Here is a 27,116-nt window from a genome sequence, read left to right as displayed (position 1 = left end):
GTTATATAGGTAACCATAACGTTTTATAACAAAGTTACACAGTTTAAACGTAGCTATAGGAAAAACTTGTTATATAACACGAAATTATGTTTTAAAACACGAAGCTACATGTAACAAGTTAAATGAATTCATAACATTTTTGTTAAAGTTGTTACATAACCAATGTTTCATAACAAAGTTACACAGTGTAAACGCAGCATTAAGGGTGGTTTTTAAGGGTTTAAAGTTATATAACACGTCATAGTCATAAAGTCATATAAAACGTGTATATTCTTCTTATTCCAATCTCTTATTATAATCGCTGTGGCTACAGTTACGGTAACTGTAGCTCCATTCGCGTTCCGGTAAACATTTGCTCATGCGCGGCTACCGCTATTTACATGTGCACTGTGGTGTTGATGGTTTTTGGTCACATGGTTATGATTTCTAAGTAACCTATCGTTTCAATCATGAAGTTTACATTCTTCCAGGATTTGAAAAAATATGGTAGTGAAAAAAAAGGATGAGCTTGTATATTATGAATTGAAGTACAAATGTACTATGGTGGTGTAATGGAAAGTAGGTCCAAGTGACATTGACAACAAAAAGTAAGTTCAAGGAAAAAGATATGCGAAATTCTTTTAACGAATCATTATAGACCTAAGCTAATTATTACCTAAACTCCCGATTTTTTTGTGTTGGAGGGGGGTGTAGAGGGGTTCTGTACCCGAAACCCCGAAAGATAGATTAAGAAGCAACTTCAGAAGTGATACTTTCAGTTTCAGTTGGTGTTCAATTTTCAGCTGCTCTAATATAATATTATGCTCTATTCAGATATGCTACACCATACATCCGCATATATACGCACTAAGCTCACCTTTTCTAAATACAGCATTGTAATGCATGTATGTATATATAATATTTATATGCATTACAATGCTGTATTTAGACAAGGTAAGCTCCGGTAATGAGTGCTGTGATAAACCACAGAGAAGAGATGAATGACAATAGCGGAGCAAGGGGAGTAGGTGACAGAGTACTACAACTGTTGGAGGGGGATTTCTGAATTAGCGGGGAAGGCCTGTCGATGGTACTGATCTCTCGTAGCGAATTGAAGAACTAACTGTTAGTCACCCATTTTACCCCCCTCCACACCCACTCCATACTGCTGGTCACCCATTAAGCGCAACATTAGATGAGTTCTCTGTCCTCTTCTCTGTGGATAAACGAAGTTTGTTGGCGCATGCACAAACGAAGTAATAACTTTACCGGAACGCGAACTGGAGCTACGGTTACCGTAACTGTAGCCACTGCGAATAAAATATTTCTGGCCAACTGACATTGCAAAGCTAGAGAGAGATAGTGCTATCTGTTTTGTTGCATGTTAGACAAGGATAACAACACTATTATCAATCATACACTGCCATTATAACGTGGATCTCACTATATGTCGTAATTTAGTTATTGAGAAGTGATCATTAATTTGCAGTTCGTGAAAAGAAGTTAAATTGAAGAGTACCTATTATGAATGTACCGTATTGTGTTTTCATAATAATTTTCCATGAAATTATTAAAATCTATTTTGTATAATGACAGCTTTGACATATTCAAATTTTCCGCGCCATGAATTCCACAGCAGTTTTCTCTGTTCATCAGCTGAAGCTGAATCAATCCAAACAGCTGATTAGGATTCGTTTGTGTCGTCTGCTCATGCACCATAGATACAGTTTGTTATGTTATCTTCTGTTATTATATGTATGTATTTTGAGGATTATTGTATTGTGTGCAATAAATCAGCAATGTCTTTTATCTGTGAAAAGAATATTTTAAATTTGTATTGTACAGCAGTTCTCATAAAAGAATCTGCATTTTTTTGTTTGAGTTAACCTATCAAATCAAGCAAGAGTGGTACAAGACTATTTTACCCATGACTGATAGCAATGTTTGTAAATAATGAAAGTATTTTTCAAATACATTACAAATTGAAAAAGGTTATTCAATTCAAGTGTTTAGCAGAGTAACAAGCTCTTTGTTATTTGTGATTTTGATAATCAAGTTTTTAAATCTCAATAAATTGAATAATGACTGCGGTTAACGTCTAAAATGTAAGTATTAAGCATAATAGCTTCCTCTAATCCATTTTACTTTCCTCGACTTTTCTCGGTTTTAATTTAGTTATAGTTTTAATATAGTTAATACAATTTTTGCTCTTTTCAGATTTTATGTGATAAGTTACAACTTTAAATATTTCACCTTGAGTAAATTGATTTGAGTTATAATCTACAATTGGCTATTTCCAGCACATTATGCAAATTGCAATTTGCATACACGAAATCTTGGTTTTCTCACCACTGTTGCTGTAATTTCCATTTATTGTTATATCGACCAATGGACAGAAATATCTCTATCGTTGCTAGTGACCATGAAATAGCTTAAAACTTTTAAGACAATCATCTTTAGCTGAAGTATTTGTACTTTTAGTAGGTACCTAGTAAAAGTTGAGCCTATTCCAATGATTACCGGTAGTATGAGCATTTTACTTGAATTTATCCAGGTGAGATTAATTTTTAATTTGATTAAATCGCGAAAATTTTATAAATTACAGGAAAATTCTCTAATGCACTTAATTTTTGCCAAATGTATTTTGTGGTTTGAATTTGAGTTGAGCTAGTATTCAATTTCATATATAGCCCTACTATATTGATTTGGTTCATTTTATAACAGCAATGAATAGGACACCAATCTGTACAAATGTTTGGCTTTTAAAATATATAAGCCTAGATAGATTTAATTTATCAATTGCTACTTGTCGTCTATGGTAACATGGTTACCGTACAACAATTTACAATTTATTATACAAAATGTTTTTTAAAAAGTTTTTATTATATTATAAAAATATGCAGTACCGTAGTCTTTATCGTTTTAACTGATTGTTTCTCATTCAGTTGATAAATTATTTAAATTTTACTTTTTCAGTTGCATTAGAAGATGATGGAAAGCATTGAAACCCAAATAGAACGATCTTCACCGGCACTTATCTATTCTGAATCTGGAGAAACCAAGAAAGAAAAATATGTAAAAGAAGACAGGTAAGCTGAATTAATGTAAGTTGAACTCAATATGCAACTCTTTAAAATATCAGTTAGAAGACTAGGTACCTAATAAGTAGGCTTTTCTTTTTTTTCAATTATTCGGTTCTTGCTAGCAGTATTCAGTGATCTCCATCCATGATCAGCACTTGCTGGATAGATTGCGTCAAAATGTAGCCAAAAAACCAAGATCAAAATGGGAGCTCAAAAACACTGTATTGACTCTTCATCGAGGAAGTAGAGTGTAAAACTGACTCACAAGCTTCTCACGAAGTGCCCTCTCAAAGATCTTCTCCTCCTGCTTACGGAAATGCATCGGCATCATGTTGAAAATGTTGAGTGCACGAATAGTGAAGCGAATCAGTCTGGCATGAGGCAAATCAATATCATTGCTCCTTATTGTGGCTTCTCATGTACTCTTTGCTAGGAGGTATGGTGTCCTCTGCTTAACAGTAATAGCCAACTTAACAGATACTGACTATATACTGTCATAATCTTCAGTCTCCTCAAGATTTGTGCACAGTGTTCCAGGTAATGAGACGAGGTTCTGGTGAACCTTCTTTTGTAGGGGCAGGATCTCTCTGCAGTTAACTGCATGACCCCAAAGCACAGTGTCATAACTGAAATTGCTGTGGATGAGACCATGGTATGCTGTAACCAAAGAAACATGGCCTTACAGTTTTCGCATTACATGTGTGACTCTTGGCAGTCTATTGCAGATCATGTCAACATGCTGATCCCATTTCAATGTGGCATCCATTATAAATCCAAGCATCTTCACACTGCATTCCCCGAAAATTGGTGGATTCTATCTTAGAGTGCAGAGTGGATTTAGTGTGTTCCTCTCATTCAATGCAAGTCTGTTCACCCAGAACTAACCACAGGCAACCTTCAACAGTTGAACAGACCAGTGGATTGTCAAATCAACATCCCCATACCTGGCAACTACGAATGCCTGTCATCTGCAAATAAGAGAGCTCTTCCATCTAGCCTGAGATCGTTAATGAAGATGAGTAAGACGAGAGGTCCCAGGATAGAAAGAATCATGAGGCCCGCCACAGCATACATTACGAGCCATGATGCCAGATGAGTGCAACTTGAGGGCCACCCCCCCCTCAACTCCATACATCTCAAGTTTCTCTTACAATATACACTGAGAAACACAGACGGATATTGATCAGAAATGGGCGGACTTACAGCTTTAGATGAGTTACAAACCACCAGGAAGAGATTTTTAAACTCATTTAATGTTATTTAGAGGGGTTCGGCTTGTGTTTATTTAGGAAAAGTTCCACAAAATCTCTGAATCAATTGTACATTATGATAATCTGTCTCTTGTCAAATACATAATATGTATTTTCTTCATCTTACAGGGCCAACTTAACTACTTCGGAGAATCGACTATTTCCTGGTAAAAAGGACACGAACCTTCGACGTTCACCCAGTCTACTGCGGAAGCGAACTCAACTCAACCCAATTGTTAAACTAACAGGTAAAAAATTAAATAAAGAAAGTGGCACTACCTCTACTATCAGGATTCAACAGATGAATTCAGAGATTAATAACACGTTTTTGTTAGAAAACACATGAGGTTTTTTTCAAATTCGAGGAATGGTTCTCCAAATTATGAAGTGTAAATTCAGTTGGCAAAGTAACTGGTATAGAATGTAAATTAAAATTACTCTATATGATTTAATTAAGCTTTTGAAGTAAAAACTGGGCTTTGAATTAAGTACTGGACTCTGAAGTAAAAGTTAGGCTTAGAATTAAGTATTAGACTCTGAAGTACCAGGCTTTGAATTAGACTTTGGTGTAAAATGGAAATTAAATTCGCTGTAGATGATTCAATTATGTTTTAAAGTTGAATTTGGCTTGGTTTGGCCAAAAAACGTATGTGATTTTTGGAAATTAAGGGAAAGTTTGTCCTCTGAGGCAGAACCTTTTCTATTGGCATCTATTGGATGAGAACAGTGCCTTCTTTGTTACTGTTAGAAAAATGGCTGCTTAAGGTCAGCAGGGTAACAGACACTTCAAGGTGGTTCGAAACCCACTTGAAACTGTACTCTCATCTCTAGTCGTCATCACTCACAGCATTACTCATACTCGATGGTTCATGTGCGTATGTAGAAGCTACCGTATCCAATCAAATTAACAAAAATACCTAGTACCCTTTTATTTTTTGAAGACACGACCGGTTCGGGCAATAAAACATTGTGTCCAAAATGGAAGGTGATGCTATAAAAAGCTTTTATTTATTTCTCAAGTATTTCTTTTATAAAGTACCGTAGCCCTCAAAAAATTAATAAAAATACACTCATCTTATTGCGAAATCGAAAATGAACTCCTCGTTTGAATTGAATTTTTAACGCTTATTTGAATTCTTCAATAGACATCTCAAGGCATATTTTTCTTCAACATTGTTTGAGGATCTCAAAACTGTTCACCTTCTCATATATTTATCATTTGGAAATTGCAAGTCGACTAAGTTCAATACCGTATTTTTCTTTTAATCTCAAATTTAACAGTGTATGGTAATATTATGGATTGATCAATCAATTGAATTATTTCAATTTTTGCAGATCCCAATCATCCTTATCGAATAGGCAGCTTCCAGACAGTGCAAGACAAAGACAAAGACCGAGTCAGTTCGTTCACCAAACGAGTCATGTCAGCCAAACTATTGAGGGTCAAACAGCTGCAAAATCAATTGAAAGAAGCTGAGAACACCATCAATGTAAGTGATTTTTATGTTTGATTCATTTTTCCCCGAAAATTCCATATAAAATACCTTTATAGCATACTAAATACTTCATAGCATTGTAATTTGTTATGTCTAAAAAGTACTGATGTGTGCTCTAAGGGTGGGCACACACCAGTTAGCCAAGACAAGACTAGTCACGATTAGTCACAATACTTCACATTGTTGCTTATGAAGCAACACACACCGATTAGTCATTGCAATTAGACTTGTCTCCATAGGCAACTGTGTGAAGTATTGTGACTAAACGTGTCTGATCATGTCTTGTCTTGACTAACTGGTGTGTGCCTAGCCTTACTCTTGATGAGTCAAAACCCTTGGTGTTTCTCATTACTTCACTGTCTATTTTAACTTTACTCCTGGGCTCTACAACTCATTGAGGGTTTTGGCCTCCCGTTCATACGCCTCTCCATTCATCTCGATCCTGTGCCCTCCTTCTCCATCCTCTGATGCCCGTCTGCCTCAGGTCAGCCTCTACGTCATCGATCCATTGCAGTCTTGGTCTTCCTCTCAATCTCCTCCCATCCTGTAGACTTTGTTTGCACTCCTCGAGTCACTCAGCCGCTCTACATGGCCTTACCAACTAAGACGCCTCACCTTTATTCCAGCTACAATGTCTAGATAATTATAAAACTTGCATCATATGATTGTTGCGGATTCTCCATCCTCCTTATTGACTATTCTATACAATAAGTTTGCAATTTTACGATAAGTACAGCATAACATATTTTTTCATTCAATAATAGCCAAATCATAGAAATAAACAACTATTTCTTGTTCGTAGGAGAGTAACAACAGACACATGCCAAAACTGTTCTTTTCTCAGAGTTTGATAATTTTATATTGTTTAAATAAGGTTAAATTTCCATCTAAATTCAATCAAATTCCATTATGGCGTGAAATTACATCTTCTCAAATATTGGAATTAAATCTTCCCAATATCCATTTTTTAAATTAATTAATAAATATTTCAAATTATATTAGCGATGACTAGGAGAGAGCAACAGGCTTAGTCCTCTCAAACTGCTATCCTCCCAAATTTTACAAACATCAACAATTCCAAAATTAATAAGTCTGAATTTCACTTTTAAGAATTTAGGTTGAATAATCTGTCCAAAAACATAAAAACTGGAAATTTTGAATTTGGTTGGATGAAATACTCACTATAATGATTCAACATCAAGGTGCACAAACTACTGAACTTGAACATACCTTATTTCATTCGTTATTGTTACTTTAGTTATATTCATAATATTTATCAATAATGATTGATGTTTATTCAATTCCTAGGAGCTAATCGATGAGAACCGAGTTCTCCGGACACTAAAGAAACGTCAGGATAATGCACTGAAAAAGTATGAAGGTGATCAAGCCCAACTACCGCAGCTAATACGGTCGCATGGAGAGGAAACTAGGGTACTTTCTGTCAAACTAAAACAGGTAAATATTCCAATCATAATCATCATTAGGCTATTCTATAAACAAGCCAATCGAATATCTGCATAATATAAAAATATATTATGCTCTCAAGCACTGATTTTCAATGAATTCCAGCTCTACTGGGAAGAAAGAAAATAGCATCGGTTCTCATGAGAGCGTTCACAAATTTTCAGTCTGTTAATGTGTAAACACTCAAATAAGAATCAATGGATTCTTCTGTTTTTCATTGGTGAGGAAGATTAAAAATTCAAGACTTGTTTCAAATCATTGAATTTATAATAGAGGCAGAGATTTTAGCTGTAACGGTCAGTCACTCTTTCTAAGGATCTCTTGTGTTTTATCTTTCAAGTGTTTCAAACATGTATCAACTAGTGGCACTAGCCATGTATGATGTACATGAGAGGATTGTTACTTCTCTAGTAGCTGTGACTGTGATGCTAATACATAGACAATAAACCATATCGGAATATTGAAATGTTCAATGTTCTGTTCCAATGAAAACGTTGAAAAGTGTATCATGCAACTCAAAATACTTTATAATAAAAACTCATAAAATGCTAAATTCCATTTATTAATATAATCGTTGGGTCGATCACTTTTCTCATGACTTACACTAATTTAATTTTGCGTTATCAATCTATAGTCAAGGTAAATGAATCCACTATAAATAATGCAATAATTCTACCATAAATAACATAATTGTACGTGAAAGAAAACAATCCCACCTGAAAGAACTCAATCCCATGAGATAGAACACTACTCTACTCTATCACAATTTTGTACTATTGGTAATCTTTCTTCAAGTTTATTTATCAATTTTTGTCTATAAAAAATCTCCAATTTTTTTCACTCGTGACACAATTGTTTCAAAATAATTTTTTTTTCACAAATGTCTACCCACTTTCTTCTATCCATTACAGTCTATATTACTATGTTTTCAGTTTTAATTTAGTTTTTGTTGTTTCTTTAGGCTAAACAACAGCAAAAAGAGCTGGAAGTGAAGTTGAGGCGACGAGATGAAGACATGGCCACATTGAGAGAGCAGCACAACCAACTGGTCAGACTCTCGCAGGACAAGCACCTGCTCTCAAGGGACAAACTCACAAAACAGCTGGAAAAACTGCAGCAGACCGTCGATGAACAGAATGAGAGGATACAGGTCAATTAACATTATGATTGTCTAAATTCGATTTTTTTTAGATTTGTTATTCTATTTTTTCCCGGTTGCACAAAAACCTGTTAAATTTCATCGAGGATTAAATGCCTTGAGGACAAATCAGAGAAGGCTTCTTTGAAGAGAATTGAAGGATTATCAGAAAAGGTTTCTTTGAAAAGAAGAAGCGCTTCTCTGATTGGTTCTCGTGGCATTTAATCATTGTTGAAATTCGACAGACTTCTGACAGACTTTTGTGTAATCTGGCTTTGAACTGTAAATTGTACTTGAACTATGGTAAGTGAAAATCCCCTGTTTTGGACTGCGCTATCTATTAAAATTCAAAAGAGAATTCTTTTGGGTAGCGCCTGTTGTACCTCTCCTAGTATTTCTAATTACAGTCGAACCTCTGTATAACGAAGACGATTATCCCCGAGAAAAAATTCGCTGCAGAGAGGTATTCGTTATTGAGAGGTTCTGTCAATCCTATGGATCGTATAATATCGTATCACGGCAGTAAATAAATGAATATGGTACATAGAACATATCGGGAAAATAGATAGGGTACCTATTATTAGGCCAATATTAATATGGAAATTTGAAAATTCATGCTGTTTGGAAAAAAACATGTTTTTTGAATATTTATAGAATGTAATAAGTAAGTAAACTCACCAATTTATTTTCAGAAAGCTTGATTTGTACTATTAGTGGAGTTTAATCAAAGTACATACTCTGTAGCAATATTTCTCAACTCTTTACACTACTATTAGATGGAACGCAAAATACGGTTATTTTGTCAATAACTTCACTATAAATATCAACTTTCCTATTTTCTAATGTTTCATATTTGAAAAAGTTAGTTATTTTTGGTTCAATTTTGCATTTGAATAAAAAAATCATGTTTGATAAACGACTCACATCTATTCAAACAGTCAGACATGTCTGGTACACTATTTTCCAGTTTTAATCCTTGCCTGATAATTTTGAAAGCCTCTAGAACTTCTTGACCTGACGGATTCTTCTCCTCAGGCTACGTCACAGCTATCATCATCATGGTCAGTTCAAAGAATTGAAATGTGTGACAAAAGCAAGAATGGGGAAGTCTAGTCGTTCACCTGCCTGGTCTACAATAATGACAAGTTCTTGGAATTCAATATCCAGTAACTTGCATTCAATTTCCGACATGTGTTTCACCCTCTATTAACTGTCTACCACCCCATCTTCTTCCTACCTGAATTGCCATTATTTTTAGTCTATTGACCTTTCTGCTGAAACTAAACAATTCCTTGGAAATAACCGTCTGCTTCCAATACATACTACACTTTGTATGTTGAAGTCAAGAGAAAACTTTGTTGTTGAGAGGTCCGAAATTCTTTACATAGAGGTAAATAAGCAGCTAAAATCAAAAATGTCATGGGATCAGGTAAAAATTCGTTGTGTAGAGGATTTCGTTAAGTAGAGGTTCGTTATAGAGAGGTTCGACTGTATTTGTTTCTGTATTTATAGACATTATATTGTGTTTTAATGATAATAGATATAGAGGTAAATTTATATCAAATAATTGTTTTCATCTCTATTCACTATAGATCATATTTTGATCAAATTACGTTTATAAGGCCCAAAAGTGAAGTGACAGTGGCGTGGCACTGACTTTTTGTCACTTCCACGCCACTCCAATATAAACATATGGTTCAATGCAAACAGAAGTGGAGTGGCAAGACGCCACTCTGTTTGCATTGAACCATATGTATATATAGGTTAGAAAAGACAGCACCACACCACCGCCACGTCCGCTCCACGTCTAAAACTAATGTCAGTCACCGTTAGCCTACACATTATTATTAAATGTTGTTTGTACGAATACAGAGTTAATCATTGACCCCATATGTCCAAGTTCATTTACATAGAGTGTTGACCGGGTTTTAAATGACTAAAACTTGACTATAAATTACAAAGGTTTCAATCACTATGACTGTGATTTTCAATACAACAAAAATGTCTGCACTTTTCTGATTTAAAGTTGCTCACTTTGAGGAAATGTCTCAATTTACAAGAGTGATACCGGTACTGTGAAGAGCTGCGATGAAGGCCTAACGCTTTCTGGATTGAGGTGGCGTATGAAGACGCTCTGTAGATTCACTAATATTATATCTGACTGTGAAAACCTAAATATATTCATTTATACAATAAAGTACATTATCAAAATACAGTGACTCATTGCATCAGGGATACACAAATGGCGGTCAATCCAGAAACGTAGAGAATTTACTATACTCTTTGGGGTAGTTCAACATCCAACTTGATCAAGTCATTTCAAAGAAAACCAACCACATTTTCAAACTATATTTCAAAAACGTCATAGAATGTAATGGAAAATGACTTACTTTGCTATTTATTAATGAAGATTCAATGATTGAAAACTAAGTACTTGATCATTAAATTTAACGATCTTCATCTAGTTTTCTATTTGAACATCACATGGGAGATGGGACTGTCTGGAAGGTTCATGTTCTCTTAATTTCTTTCTGAATCTTGCTTTATTGAGTGTCAATCATTGCATACACTTCTTCAAGATGATAATGAATTTGTAAATATTCGTAATTAGGCAGAGTTAGAGCTTTATGTAATGACTTAATGATCTGTCGTTGGACTTTATGTGGACTAATTCCATGATATGTTGAAACTTCATTGGTTTTTCAGATAAAAAAACAAATATTAAAACATTATCATAAGATTTTATAAATGAGATTTTTTATATATATATATTAAAACAGGAGACACGATATAAATAGATTGAAAACACTTGAAAACTTACATTAGAATTGGGGGAAATTTGATCATATAATAATAAATTTCACAGCTATCAAATATATATATATTAAATGTTCAATAAAAATGAAAAATAAATTCCATTCAAGTTCAATTCTACAATTCCTTTCTCCAATTTTAGTCTAATTCTTTTTTGATTTCTAATTTTAAATCTCCTCTTTTCTATCAATTCATAAGCTACACCTTTCCTTATTCATAACTCACTCAAATCTTAAATATCCCGTTTGTAACCGCCACCTAAATACCCCATAATGTCTCCTGAATCTGTACCCTTTTTCTCTCCATCCGTCTGCACCGTGTAATCTGTTGTTTCTGCTGCTACAATTGAGGCTCCGTGTGTACTCTGTGGTCACACCACCATTGGATTCAAAACTGCAGTCTTCTCGGTTGAGAAAGGAGACACACTCTCCGAAAATTTCCCCCATTTCTAATGTAAGTTTTCAAGTGTTTTCAATCTATTTATATCGTGTCTCCTGTTTTAATTTATATTACAAACTTTAAAGTGTCTTCAGTTATATATATATATATATATTATATATATATATATATATATATATTATATATATATATATATATAACAATATACAATATATATATTGTAATCTACATGAATAAATCCTAATCCGGATCTAATCCTACCCTTCTTGCTATTCATTCCATCATTCTTTCGAGGAAGCCTTACTTGTAACAGCTTCTGAACTCTTGCCGTACATCATATCAAGCCTTAAATAATTAAAATATTAAATTTCACTTTTATGGTTTAAAATTTTTAATTTTGTTTTTTGTTTCTTATTATTGATATTCAATATTGATCATACTATAATCTATTTTGTTCCTATTGAAGTGGAAAACTACAAGACGTAACCTATTTCTGACTTTGAGTAATCTTATCTCAATTTGGGAGAGGAATATCACATGATAATCTTATCACTCTCCCGAATGATGTATTTATTATAAGAATAAAGAGTATTACATTTATAATTGAAGTGGTTTTAAAAATTGAATTTTTATACACTGCTTCATATTATATTCGCAATTAAAACAATATTTTATCTCATTTTAGTTGCTGACCAGACGAGTGGAGCTAGAAGGCAAGAATCACAAACATCGATTTGCAGCAGAAGTGTCCAAGCACAAACGAACCCAAGCTGAATTGACGATGGCGCTTGAAACAATCGAAAACCTCAAGAGCTTAGTCGAGGTAATTGCTTATTTGATAATTCTAAAACCAATTTATACCCTTTTCATTCAGATTATCTTGAACCTTTGAAGCCACGAAATCTTTTCTCATCTATGCGAATAATACACTTGATACCTTTTTTCATTTCGTTTTTATTAATTCCAATATTCAACTGCCATATTAAAAAACGAACAATTGCTGTAGAGTCAAAGTTAGTCTAAATGCTATTCTCATCATCAGTTGAAATGAGCCAGGAGAATCAGAATATAGATAATATTATATTGTAGTATTTTCTATGAGAATATTGTATTGAAATAGATAATGAAATAATCATATCCAACACAACTAATGATAGCAAATATTCTGTTCTTGTAACTATGTTTTTATTACCACAAACTTGACCCAATAATGTTTCATGACTTTTCCTTTCTGAAAGAAATAATAATTTGAGTTGTTGAAAAACAAATTTATTGCAATTTATAAAATTGTGTTGCAGAGTATTTAGAACATCTTAAAGTCGGAAATATAGCAAGGTCAATTGATTTATAGCTATTGTTTCTAATGTCGGAATCACTTTCACTATTGCAATTGCATCATTACAATTCTAATTTATGTGAAAATAGTGTCTCGAACTTAATTTTAGTTTGAATACTACTTATGTGTTCTATTGCTGTATCATGAATTTTTCAAGTATTCAAATACTAGAAAATTAATGATTATTTACTACACTTTATGCTATCAAATGATTTTATTTGATGGCTTACAGTTATTGGCATGTGATATCATTGGAAGTAATTCTGTTTGATTGGTTATTCTGATTTGTAATCAATGTGCAGATTTCCATCCTTTTCCTATTAGAAGATTCCATTCTATTCAACTTGATGCAAAATAATACACACAATTTGCATATTTCAGTCCACTTACTGCTTTATCTATGACAATATTGTAACGTGATTATCAATTTCCACATTGGGGAATTATCACGCCCAACATTTTAATTCTCAGGTTTTTCTATTTCTCACAAATATATGATCACTAACATGAGTTTTGCAATAGAATGTTGCATTGTCAGACTACACTACAAAGATCATTCAACATACAATTGAAAAACATCTATATTAATATTCATCATATTTTGTAAGAAACTATGTTCTTTCAAAGTGTGAAAGAGTATCCAAATCCTGAGTCTTCAGTATAAGAGATTTCAAAGTATAGTTGAATTAGTAATGAAAATTGAACCAGTCAAAAGAAGATAATATATAGTATAGAAATGTGTGATGAATAACAACAAAAGATTGCATGAAAATTTCAATTTATTGCTGCATAATTTTGTACAAACACATCATGTTTGAAGAATATTGCAAATATTTGAAAAGCGGGTTGAGTGAAAGCATTTGCTCCCTTGAAGAGGTCGCAAAGGCTGGTTTGTTCCGTGTCAAATAGTCTGTGGCATACCTCAGTTCTGGGTGTTCTGGACCTGCTTCTGGGCGTAGTAGGGGAAGTTCTGGCCCTGGTAGTTGTATGGGTAGTACTGGCCCTGGTAGTAGTTGAAGGGGTAGCTCTGGCCCTGGTAGTAAGATGGGTAGTACTGGCTCTGGTAGTTGAATGGGTAGTTCTGGCCCTGGTAGAAGTATGGGTAGTACTGGCTCTGGTAGTTCTGGCTCTGAGCGTAGTATGGGTAGTACTGGCTCTGGTAGCTGTATGGGTAGTACTGTCTGTTGTAGCTGGCTGGGTAGTAGTTGGACTCGTAGCTCTGTGGGTAGTAGCTCTCGTAGTTCTGGCTGTATGGGTAGTAGCTGTTGTACTTGTAGGATGGGTAGTAGCTCTGGCTGCTGAATGGGTAGTAGCTGTTATACTTGTAGGATGGGTAGTAGCTCTGGCTGCTGAATGGGTAGTAGCTGTTGTACTTGTAGGATGGGTAGTAGTTCTGGCTGTATGGGAAGTAGTCAGCGCTGTAGGGTCCGTAGTACTGGTCCTTGGATGGGTAGAAGTTGCTGCCGTAGCTGTATGGGTAGTAGTTCCTGTTGTAGAAAGGTCTGAAGCTGCTGTAATCCTGGTATGGGTAGTAGGAGTCATAGTTCTGGCTGTAGAACAGGTCCTTGACCACCTCTTTGTTGGGGGCCTCCTGGTGGAAGTTCTCGGCGGCGACAAAGCCGACCAGAGCCAATAAGATCAGACTGTACTGCATGGTGAGAGAGTTGCTTTTGCTGTGCTGTCTATCAGAAGCTGTGAGAGACGATTGACAATTTTCCCAACACTTCGCTCATCTTATATACCTTACAAATTGTATTATCAATACAATAAGACCCACTTGAAGCTGACAGCAGTAGTTCAAAGGGAAACATTCATCTTATGAATAAGAAAGTCTCACAGTTTGAAACAAATCTCATGATAGTAACGGAGAGGTCAATTGATCTGTAACCTTTCCCCCTTATCAACCGGGGCTATGATTATTTGCCTCCATTACCACTTCAATCATCTCTCCGACAATTATTGTTTTAATTAAAATTGCATTGACACTTATTTTCTTGTGAAATAATTGTTTTGCTCGCACAATGATGCGAGGGCATTACTCTGTGGAAGATGAATCGGTGCCAAGTATTGACAACAAGCTGTGTCAATGACCTGATTCAAATGATATTTGTGTAAAAGTTGTGCATATTCCACTTCGATTTGCGATTTAATTACAATATTGTTGAATATTATTTCTTAGGAAATAAATGTCAATTCCAAAATATGATGAAATATATTACATACTCCAATGTGACTGAAAGATCTGTTAGTCTTGTCTTGTAAGCTAGTTTTTTATCTGTCTTTCCGGTCGGTTTTTTATGTATTCAGGTAGTGTAGACCTACCGGTGATCTTCTATATGGTTCCATGAATGACCAATATTTTCTAAATAATATTTGTCTATTGTTCATTCACTATTATCCAATAATTGCTAGTCTTGAAAGCTAATTATTTTTAATAAATTGTTGCCTTCAGGTGAATTAGAACGCGTTCCAGTGTTTTCAAAAATACTTCAACACAAACATTTTACAAAACTTTGATGATTGTCATGCTTGTAGTATTAGCTATCCACTGCTAAATATTGCTCAATCAAATACCATTTATATTTTATCATGCCTATCTTCTGTTTCAATCATAAAAAATCGATTATTTTCTTGAAAAATTAGGTGTGTAGTAAGTAAACTTTACTACTAAGAGTAGAAATAAAGATTTGGTAGGTTACGAGTATGCTATGAGAACATAATTTCAAAAAATGAAAGAATTGAGACTTGGGTAGAAAACTTCATTTTCCGTTTTATTTCATTTCCCTCACACATTTAATCAAACTGAATTATTCTCACTCTCATTATCCTATGTATCTCATTAAGGCAATTTTATGAGACAATTTTTTTGTAAAAGTTTTTCACATTCGAATATTATCAAGACTAAGTCATATAAAAATATCCTAGGAGCATAGTCATGAAATCATCAGAATCTAGTACAGATCATTTCAGATCATGATAATAAAATTTTTATTGAGATTCCTCACTTTCGAGTTCACCTCATGTTTCTTCATGAGTCTTCTACAGAAATAATATGTCTGCATGCAATATTTTTTAATAGATAATAATTATAGAATTCTTCAATGTTGTTTTTTCCATCACGAACTACTGACTATTGAATCACGTTCTTTGTTCTTAAAAAGAACGACTAGCAGTCAATGTTCTTCATTAAATGCATTTATTCACTTACTATGACAAGAGATCTTTTGTCTCATTGTCTGAATAATTCTTGAATCTAAAAGATCTCCTTGTCACAGTAAGTGTATAAATTCATCTATTGAAGTAATTATAGACTAATGCGATGCTTATTTTCTCTTGTAGAATCAAAAGTAGTTAGAAATAATATTGAACTATGGTATTAACAACTAAATACTATTGAAACACTGTTTGTGGAAGATTGTAGTCAATTTTCATTACATCATTCGTTTTAAAACCCTTGAATACTTATTTTTTTATTTGTAATAAAAAGTTACTTTTTAATCTTTACTTTAAAAGCTAATTTTTAAATTTACTTGTGTAAGTTTGTCTAAAGCAGTAAAGTAAAAGGTTTGTAGAAAAATCAGCAAAATCCAAAACTAAAAAGCAAGACCTGAAAAGTCTAAACTAAAAACTGCTGTAACCACTCAACAAATGAGTTTTCAGTCATAATACTTTGTGAAAGTTCATTATTAATATAGGCCTATTAGAATTTATAGAAAAAAATCAGCCTTCTACCTTTGGTGAAACTACCTCAAATTTTCTCATGGCTGTCCTGTAAAATTCACTCAATTGGAATTTGCAGCTTTTTCTTTTAGTCCCCACATGTATAATAATATTCATCTACGACTATGTTATGTGAAAATGACAACATCACAATCAATCACTTGACAGGGGTCTCTTCGCAATGCATCTCCAATACTGAGATGCTATAATGAGAAGAACATTATGCAACGACTTGAATAGTATAACACGGTTTTCGATTCGGTGGCATCAACATTGAAACACGGTTTCTGATGCTGGCAGCAGGTCTCAGTTTGTCAAGTTTACACTAAATCAAATATTCAGTTTGACAAGTTTTCAGTACATCAAGTTTTCATTGCGAAGAATTCTCATTCCTTCAAATTTCCAATTCGTCAGTTCTCTTGTCAATCAAGTTTTCAACTTAATTCGTCAAGTTTTCAGTTAACTAATATTGTGATTCCAGGCGAAAGAGAGATACATCAATTCATGTGCGCCCAAACTAAGCCGGATTCAGACTTCAACTACAGACAATGGAGAGATAAGGTGAGAAAATACTCATTCAAACTCATTAAGTGAAGTTTTTGAATTCGAGTTGATAGTCGAAGTTCATTATTAGTGGAGCTTCAAGAAGTGATCTTTGAGTAAAGGAAGAGGATTCTACTCAACAATTCGATAGATTATGATGTAGGAGAATGAGCTGGGGATCTCATCTGTTTTTTTTCTTTTTTGAGTACTTGAACTTCAAAAAATTACTCAGTCCGATTAAACATAAAGGGCCGGTTTCCGAGCTCGAGATTTACCTATGCTCTAGACTTTAAACAGCTAGAGTCAGAAAATTGGCTTTCCGAAACGGAGCGTAGTCGCAGTCCATGTTCAAATTTAAATTTCGAAAAACTAGAAAATTGAACACAAAATAAAATAAAGAGAAAATAGTGTAAAGTTTCAGCTATTTTGAATTATCTAGGAATGTTTTATTTCTTCAAGGAAAAACGTTTCCAATGATAGAAATGAGAAAATAAAGATTATCACAAAAACTGCGACTACGCCCCGTTTCGGAAAGCCAATTTTCTTACTCCAGCTGTTTAAAGTCTAGAACTTAGCTGAATCTCGAGCTCGGAAACCGACCCTAAAATAAGTTGCCCCTTCTGAAATTAGATGAAAATAATGTCGGTGATATAATTTTATATCACTGTTATGTACAAGTATCAAATTTATTGTAAATTTGTATCAAATTTATTAATATACTGAATAAGCTTCAGTAATAATTTGTGAGAGATATGTTGAATATCTACAGTGAAGAAATTTTTCAAACGTTATGGCTTATACGGTACTTTTATTGAAGGTTGATGCTTGTAAAGGAAGATATTCGTAGACATCTAGTCACATTTGATGGAACAAACTGATGGATGACAGATATTGCACAAAGTCAATACTAATAAATTATGTTAAATTTGTTCATTTTTATAGCTCTCAACTCCCAGATTCGATTCGTGAATTGTATGTTGTCTGGTTTCAGATTCAGAAACGTTTTGAAGCCAACGCAATTCCTGAACAAAGTCTCAGCCACACGACTTGAACTGAATACGGTAAGCCTCCTTACACATTTGAATCAATCAACATGAGATTAATATTCTGTTAATAATAGAACAGAAAATATTATTAGTTCCTATTATAATAGGATATCCTATTCAACTGCTCTTCCTAGTTAGAGAGGAGCCCTCAATATTGAAAAAAAATTGTTCAATTACAGTCGATTTAAATAAATATTGTACTTATAAAAAATACAATTATACAATAAGAACATCATCAATATGATAGGGAGGGAAAAAATAAGGTGACCTATTTATTGTTATTATTCCTCTATAATAATTATTTAAATCAATAATAATTCCTTTCAATAATTCATTTTTTTCCCAAATTTAGATAAGGTTACCCACAGTCCGAAATGGGTTAAGTCTTGTTGTTGTTCACTTCACAAAATTTTCAGTCCTCAATTATTTTCACAAAGTAGATTTTTGAATTTAGATGCTTCAATCAATCAAATTTAAATAATCAATCAGCATCCACTAAGCTCGTTCTCAAGCGTGTTGAGTTTGATTTTGTAAATTTTCAATGTGTTTTTTATGCTGATAAAATTGAAATCAAATTATTTCATTAGCTGACTATAATTTCAATGCTCTATTGATAGCGAGATTGACTTTCAACTGTCAAACTGTCAGTCTTTATTTTGTATAGTTAAAACCAGCGCTTCTAATTCAAATAATGCTGACAGTTTGTTGCGAGTCTCTTTATAACAACTAGGAACAAGCTAACAGAGCTATGTTAGCTTTTTATTTTTTCCATGTTTGCATTAATGTCAATAATAATTTCAATGATACATCATATTTTATTGCCAACAGCTCTTCAGTGTGGTTTCGATCAATTGTAGGAATGAATGGAATTCTTTTGATTGAAGGTTGACGACCCATTATCATTAGATAGTGCAGTTCTGTATTTGAACTAATTGAAGAACAATAATTAAGAGAAAAAATGAAGATAATAAAAAACTTCATTTGGGAGAATATAGAAAAGTGATTGCATATCTAATCAAATATAAGGTGGAAGGTTCATCCCAATTTATCCCATTTTGAGCGAAGTTCATTGATTTTTTTCCATTCGATGCCTACTATCAATAGATGATGAATTTATGATCAATTTCGCTAATTAGTTAATGAATTGTATTAATTTATTACCAGTCCAATTTATTTTCCAAGCCTGCACACGTCGATAATAGAACTTGGATCATTTCTAATGGAGATTTCCGAACAGTTCATGTCTCATCCACTGATCAACGTAAAATTCTGTTAAAAAGATGGAATCTAGTTTATCCCATTCGTTCTCCATTTCATAAAATTAATATCTGTATTGTTATTTTGTTGACTCCAGTGAACTTCAACTACTTTTCACTATACTAATTTATATCAGCTTTCAATTTCGTAGTTTGTGCACAAGCATTGACTTCTGCTGAGTTTAAGAAAAAGTTGATTAGTTTTTCATTTTTTTCGGTTTCCTTAGAAGTTGATCATTTCTCATTATTATGGCTTTAGACTCCGTATTAATCTGAATAGATTCCAAAATAATCACTATCACCATTATCACATTTATTCACCTTATTGTATTCTTTAAAATCCAATACATCAATTCCCCACAATTTCATACATACAAATATGTAACAGGCTAGCTAAATGTAACTACCGATTTTTTATCACCTAAAAATTGGAAGATAATTCAAAACAGTAGGTATCTAAAGCTGCATACAGACCTGAACGCCACGAACACGAGCATTTCACTTTACATCAGCTGTCTATATCTGTGGTTCTACAGAAACAGTAAGTTACAGATATAATAAGCTTAGCATCAGCTGATGAAAAGTGAAATACGCTTATTCGTGGCGCTCATGTCTGTAAGCACATTAATATGTAGGTATTGAAAATCACTTCAACAACAGATGAATTAATATAATATATGTCTAGCACGTTGTGGGTTAAGTGGAAGAGGGGGCTCTTATTGCCTCAACTTCACCCACATCACTTTTTGTAATATTATAAAGTGAAAATAAAAGACATCTACCTATATATCTATCTGGAAGCGTTTCACTAGACCCCAGCTTACAGGAAGTAGGCCTACCTTGGTACGCCTTGTTCCAAGGTATCGAGGTACGCTGAAGCTTATACATAAACGTACATAAGGTTACTCCCTGTATGCTAAAGATGGGGTGCAGTGCCTTGAAACTGTGCTTCCATACTGTGCCAAACAAATTCTGTATTAATTCATCTTACTGCTGTAAAAGTGAATTTTGAAACTTAATGTTTTATATTAAGTTTCACGTTACTATCGTTCTAGGTGATGAAAAATCGCTAGTTTAGTTTAGCTAGCCTGTTACATTTTTACATGCGGTACAGTGCCTTGAAGCGCCTCCGGACTCACTAATCATGTAACTGGTCAGAGAAAACTTCCATGATTATAAGATTGTTTCATCTTATGAACTGGTATTAAAAGCAGAACTCGATTCTTAATAGATTATTGACTAACAGTTCATGTTATTTTAGGATAAAAACTTTGTAAGAAATATAATTTATAATTTTCCATTCAATTCAATAGGGCTACTTTAAAGTCAAATTAACTAAAATCACTAGTTGAAACTAGTCATGTTCAAATGCAAATGAAAAAAGAGTACTTATAATTGTATGTAATTATTGTTTATCATATTTCAACTTAATTCTAATAAATTTAATTTTCATCTCGACAGGCCCGCCTGGAAAACCGTGTCGTAGACTCGGACGACGCATCGCAAGCGTCCACGAACAGCGCCTACGACCGTTCCTCGCGGCAGATCGTCGAGTCGGGCGCCGAATTCCGTAAGAAAATCGCATCCTGGAAACTGCGCAACCGACGACTGCCGGCTGTCTCAATGCGGGACGAGACGCAGCCGCAGCCGGCCAACGACAACACTTCCGACGACAACTCGAGTCGTCCAAAGTTGGCGTCGTCCGACTCTGGCTCAGCCACCACCAAGCGCGGACCCTCCCGAAGAACGTCCGTCGACTCCGGCGCTACAACCATTAGGAACAGCGAGAATGGTTCCATTGAAAAAAGTGTGGACGATGCAACCTACGCCATCAATACTCCCGTACAGACAAACGAGAAATCACTTGATGTTCCCGATTTTCCTAATGAAGATTCTGGGGGAGAAGAATCTCCAGATATTAATGATGGTTCAAAATCGTTCGATTCAAAAGCGGATCAAGATGTATTGAGGTTAAGTCGTTCACCAAAGAAACAACAGGAATCAAAAGACGAATCAGATGTTTTGAGGTTGAATGATTTACCAGAGAAACTGCACGGATCAAAAGATAAACCCCGTTTGAACGATAGTTCTCCAAAGAAATCGTTTGTCCACATCAGAAGTAAACCAGATGATGATTTTGATGATGACGATGACGACGACGACGATGATGATGATGATGGTGGTGATGATTTCAACAAGACAACATCCTCAAAGAAAACGTCCATTCACATTAGAAGTAAACCTGAAGATGTTTCTAGCAAGAGTACATCTTCGATATCAAAGAAATCATATGTTCACGTAAGAAATAAATCTGTTGATGATGATAATGATTTTGGTAAAACGACATGTTCAGTTTCGATTGGTAGAGAACTGAGAAGGTTGGAAGAGAAGCTGTTGACAAGTGATGTATACTCGATGTCGGTTGGTATGACGTTTGAAGACCATGCTGATCGGGTGGTGCAAAGGCTCACCAAAGAATCATCAGTCAGTGATGATTATGAGGATGATTTCGATTGTGTGCCCAACGGTGTGGATGTGGCTGTAGGGGCCCAAGGTGATAGTTTCGAGTTCCCGGATTTGGATTTGAAACGCTTGACGTGCAAAGAAAGAGAAGAATCTGTAGTTCCTGTCAAAAACACAAAATCAAACACGTCTCTAAACGATCAAAACTGTGATAAAAGCTCGGTAAGAGCGGAAGTTCTTGATGAGAGTACAAAATCACGTCTTCTGCAAGCGTTGAAAGACATCGATGCTGAAGATAAGCATAGTGGTTTGACTGAGTGGAGGAACGGTGACATTCTTCCCAGTGTAGCTCCCGTTCAAGCACTTTTCAAACCCAGTGATGATAGCTTGCTGCATGGTATCACTAAAACCAACAGTAATACATGAATATAAATATTGGTATTGCAAAATTATCTATGTTTGAATGTTCCAGGGAGTGATCTATATTTAGGATCGCTCATAAATCTTCTTGGGAATAATCCCGTCCAGCATGTTTTTAGATAATGTTAATTTTAATAATTCTCACATGATGTATCATCATGATATATTTTTACATCATTTCATCTTGTAAGTAGATTAAATTCTCAACTATAATGGAGATTGTAGATTGCTCTAATTTTGTGAAGAGTGTTCAATTCAATTTGTTGAGAATTTTATTAATCAATCTACTCTAAAATGATACAGTTTCATACGGCATGTATGTAAGTATTGTAAATTGGAATTATTATGATGATGATTGTTATATTGAGAATGAAGAAAGCAACAGTAAGAACATAGTAAGTATGAACATAGATAAGAACTGAAAATGATAATTAAAAATGATGAGGTCGAATGATCATTTTTGATCACTCATGAATCTTCTTGAGAGGAATATTGTGTCCATCACATTATATAATATTATGTAAATATTGTAAATTATAATAATATATTATCTTGATTGTTCTGTTGAAAACCAATCAATCAAACAACATACTCCATGAGTATAAAAATGAGAATTGAAGATAATATGGGTGAATGATCGACAACTTATCAATCCTCTTGAAAATAATAATTCCGTCCATTACATGTAAAATTACATAATGTGAATATTGTATATTTGTCTCAGATTGTTATCACGATCATTCTGTTGAGAATATATAATGTGTTTCAAGACTACAACATCGTTAATGCCTTGTATTATTTAAAATTCATTCGTCCATTTGAATGTAGATGTTGCTGGTTTTTATCTAAAATAAAGTAAATATATTATTTTATCTTTTCAAAAAGCATCAGCTTATTGTGCATTTTGATATTTTTGAATAAAACTCAAAATGATTAGACCTAAATTATATAAAAATAATTGATTTTTTACTATCAAAGTACAATGGCATTTTACCTGAAGTCTGCAGTTTTTCTGTATTTGAATGATAGATTCAAGACTTACGTTTTCACAACCACTTATCTATTTTTCTTATTTCAATCTACAAGTCTTTTTATTTAAACTTTGAAAATTTTCCGTCCTTTGAGATTGCTGTTGGTTGGAATTCAGAATGATCCATCTTATAAAAAATTATTAATATTTCATTGAAAAATGTAAATAATGTCAAAAAGCATGCTGCTTGAGAATTAGGGATTGCTACATTATGTAGTCTTTTAGTCAAAGTCTACAAAATCACTCAAGACTGATGTAGACTGCTTTCCATAAAAAATATTAGTAGGCTATTAATTATTTTCTGCTTAAAAGTTCATTTTATAAAAGTCGACAATCACAAGTGCCTAGTTCAATAAGTGTTTATTATTTTTACTTTCCTTGCCCTATTACCATAGGTAAGGAAAGTATTGCTTTCCGAAAAAAATTAAGGTACCCCAATTTCTAAATTTCTATACGTTTCAAGGTCCCCTGAGTCCAAAAAAGTGGTTTTTGGGTATTGGTCTGTATGTGTGTGTGTGTGTGTGTGTGTGTGTGTATGAGTGTATGTGCGTCTGTGTACACGATATCTCATCTCCCAATTAACGGAATGACTTGAAATTTGGAACTTAAGGTCCTTACACTATAAGGATCCGACACGGACAATTCCAATCAAATGCAATTCAAGATGGCGGCTAAAATGGCAAAAATGTAGTCAAAAACAGGGTTTTTCGCGATTTTCTCGAAAATGGATCCAACGATTTTGATCAAATTCATACCTAAAATAGTCATCGATAAGCTCTATCAACTGCCACAAGTCCCATATCAGTAGAAATTTCAGGAGCTCCGCCCCATCTATGCAAAGTTTGATTTTAGATTTTCAATTATCAGGTTTCAGATATAATTTAAACGAAAAATATTGAGTGGAAAAGATTGAGCATGAAAATCTCTTCAATTAATGTTCAGTAACATTTTCACCTAAAATTGAAAATAAGCTTGAAATTTGAGAAAATGTGGATTATTCAATTGCAAACTGTTGGCAACTGTTGATTCTGTTAAATCATTCACTATGAAGAGATAACATATATCGTGTGTATCCAGCGTTATTGTCCTGTCACCAGCTGGCTCAGATCTTTGAATAGTAAACTAGTATGCGCGGTAACACTATCGTCAGGTGATAAATTTTCATAACGGCAAGGAAAGTTGTGTGAGTTCGCCACACCAGATTTTTTTAATTTGCAGCATTAATGAGGTATAATGCAGCATATTTATTAATGGATCTGTTTTAAAAATGCTCTTTTTACTTTCCTTGCCCTATTATCATAGGTAAGGAAAGTACTGCTTTCCAAAAAAAATTAAGGTACCCTAATTTCAAGTTTTCTTTACGTCCCCTGAGTCCAAAAACATGATTTTAGGGTGTTGGTCTGTGTGTGTGTGTGTGTGTGTGTGTGTGTGTGTGTGTGTGTGTGTGTGTGTGTGTGTATGTCTGTGAACACGATAACTCCATTCCTAATCAACCGATTAACTTGAAATTTTAAACTTAAGGTCCTTATATCCTTATACCATGAGGATCCGACAATAAGAAATTCAATAAAATTGAATTCAAAATGGCGGATAATTACTAAAAAAACCATGTTTTCTACGGTTTTCTCGAAAACGGCTCCAACGATTTTCTTCAAATTTATACCATGGATAGCTATTCATAAGCCCTATCAACTGACATGAGTCTCATTCCTGTGAAAATTTCAGGAGCTCCGTAATATTCTTGAGAAAAATGGCAGATAATTACTAAAAAAACATGTTTTCCATGATTTTCTTAAAAATGACTTGACCGATTTTTTTTTCAAATTCATCCCCTGTAGGCCCTATAATTATTTATCAGCTCTATTAACTGGCATGAGTCTCCTTTCTGGGAAAGTAATGGGGGGTCCACCCCATCCTTGAGAAATGGAATTTGTAACTTCGTTCTCGTGCATGAGGTAGGTAGGTAGAGCAGTTCATAAAAAGAACACAATCATAGTCGAGATATTTCATCTGTAGAACAGCTGTTTTGACGACTTTAAAAAAAATCATCGAATTTCACAATTTACACAAAGGAAGAAGTACTCTGAAAACAATTATCATCATCATTATCGATCTCCGTCTCCAGTTGCCCGGGTGCGGTTTACGATGCCTCGCCATGTCTGTCTGTCCAAGTAGCTCCTCTCCTCCTCCAACCTCCTCCTCAACCTCAACCTTATATATAAAACAATTATATATACACATAATATATATAGATCTTAAATATATATATAGTCTGATCGTAGTTATATGTTGCCGCCAATCGTCATTATGTTATTCCCCTAAATTATTCTTGTTTGAGAATGGGGCTTACAGTTCAATGAGCAAGGAAAGTTGTGTGAGTGTACCACACCAGATTTTTTGAATAAATATGATGTAATCTGATTGTAGAGGAATGATCTAGTCATTATAAATTCTAGTCAATCAAATTAACAGTTGTAGTAGTTGATATGCCATCTTATTTATCTCTTTTCTCTATAGGGCTACTTGTAATATAAATATAAAGAAAAATAAAAATCTCAGTACCCTTTTTGAAATATTTTAATAGGTTCAGGCCATAATTTTACAGATATAAATTCCAATATGAAAATACTAACAGAGATAAGATAATAAACTTAATCCAATTAGACACCAATAACCCCATTTTTGATAGAATCTAAATGCGAATTTAAACCCAAAATTTACAGTCGTCCTAGTTCATAAAAACATATGAATACACTAACATATGATCAAAATAAGAATCTTCCAGCAGTATTTATTTATTCACTTCATATCACTTGAAAATGGCATAAATAAATGTCCGAAACATGTGATAAAATATTTCAAAAAGGGTACTGAGATTTTTATTTCTCTTTATATTCAGTTGTAGTAGGTTTATTTTGAACTGATTTATAGAAACGTTCTTGTTCAAAGCTTTGAAGGGCCAGCCAAATTCTTCTATTAAGGCAATTGTTAATTATTAATTTTCTCATTCACTATTAATAAAAACTTAATTTACGTTTATTAAATTATATTCAGTAATCACTGTACTTGGTTCATAGACAGAAACACTAATTCATTACTGATACGGTAATCTTCTTGAGTTATAAATTTATAAAAATTATTGAATAAGTTGTAATTTTTCATTTTTTCAAATAGCTTCGTCAAGTTTGAACGTTTGTGAAGGTGAATAATTGAAATTATCAAGTTACTATCATCAAATCCGTCCTAAAAAAACTATTTTTGTCCTCTAGCAGTACTCTTATCTTTATCTCTAGAGTATGATCCACGTTTATTCACTCTATCAAGTTATGGACTGTCAGGAATCATTGTAAAATACTTTCATCTACCTATATACGTTTTTGGTTCAATTCAAAATGCATTTATATAGAAACTTGGTCCACATTCATGGCTAATTAAAAAGTATTGACTCTTGTGAGCATGCACAATTTCCAATTTATTTGTTAACACCTAGTCAACTAATAACTATTATCATTTGAGTTGAGTCTTTGTTTTTTTATACAATTCATTAAATTAATTATAATGATTGAATTATACAAATCATGATCATGATAACTTATACTTGACAAAATTGAACATCCATTTGATGCGCCTAAAATTATCAATTTAGATTCGGAATCCAAATTAAGTTACGTTATCA

General features: G+C 33.8%; 1 protein-coding gene across 1 annotated transcript; it reads left to right on the top strand.

The window, feature by feature from the left end:
• The first annotated feature begins 1,665 nt into the window (after positions 1–1,665).
• LOC111049095 (cingulin-like protein 1) lies at positions 1,666–23,196 on the top strand. Its single transcript, XM_022335098.2, has 10 exons — positions 1,666–2,084; positions 2,956–3,068; positions 4,442–4,560; positions 5,648–5,802; positions 7,117–7,266; positions 8,237–8,425; positions 12,312–12,449; positions 17,164–17,243; positions 18,217–18,286; positions 20,989–23,196. The coding sequence occupies exons 2-10, from the start codon at positions 2,968–2,970 to the stop codon at positions 22,414–22,416; spliced, it is 2,430 nt and encodes an 809-aa protein (XP_022190790.2). The 5' UTR covers positions 1,666–2,084; positions 2,956–2,967; the 3' UTR covers positions 22,417–23,196.
• The last annotated feature ends 3,920 nt before the right edge of the window (positions 23,197–27,116 follow it).

The sequence above is a fragment of the Nilaparvata lugens genome, chromosome 11, assembly GCF_014356525.2.
Source record: "Nilaparvata lugens isolate BPH chromosome 11, ASM1435652v1, whole genome shotgun sequence".
In the NCBI taxonomy this organism is placed as follows: Eukaryota; Metazoa; Arthropoda; class Insecta; order Hemiptera; family Delphacidae; genus Nilaparvata; species Nilaparvata lugens.
Note: the sequence above shows the minus strand (reverse complement) of the source record. Positions and strands in the feature narration are given on the sequence as shown.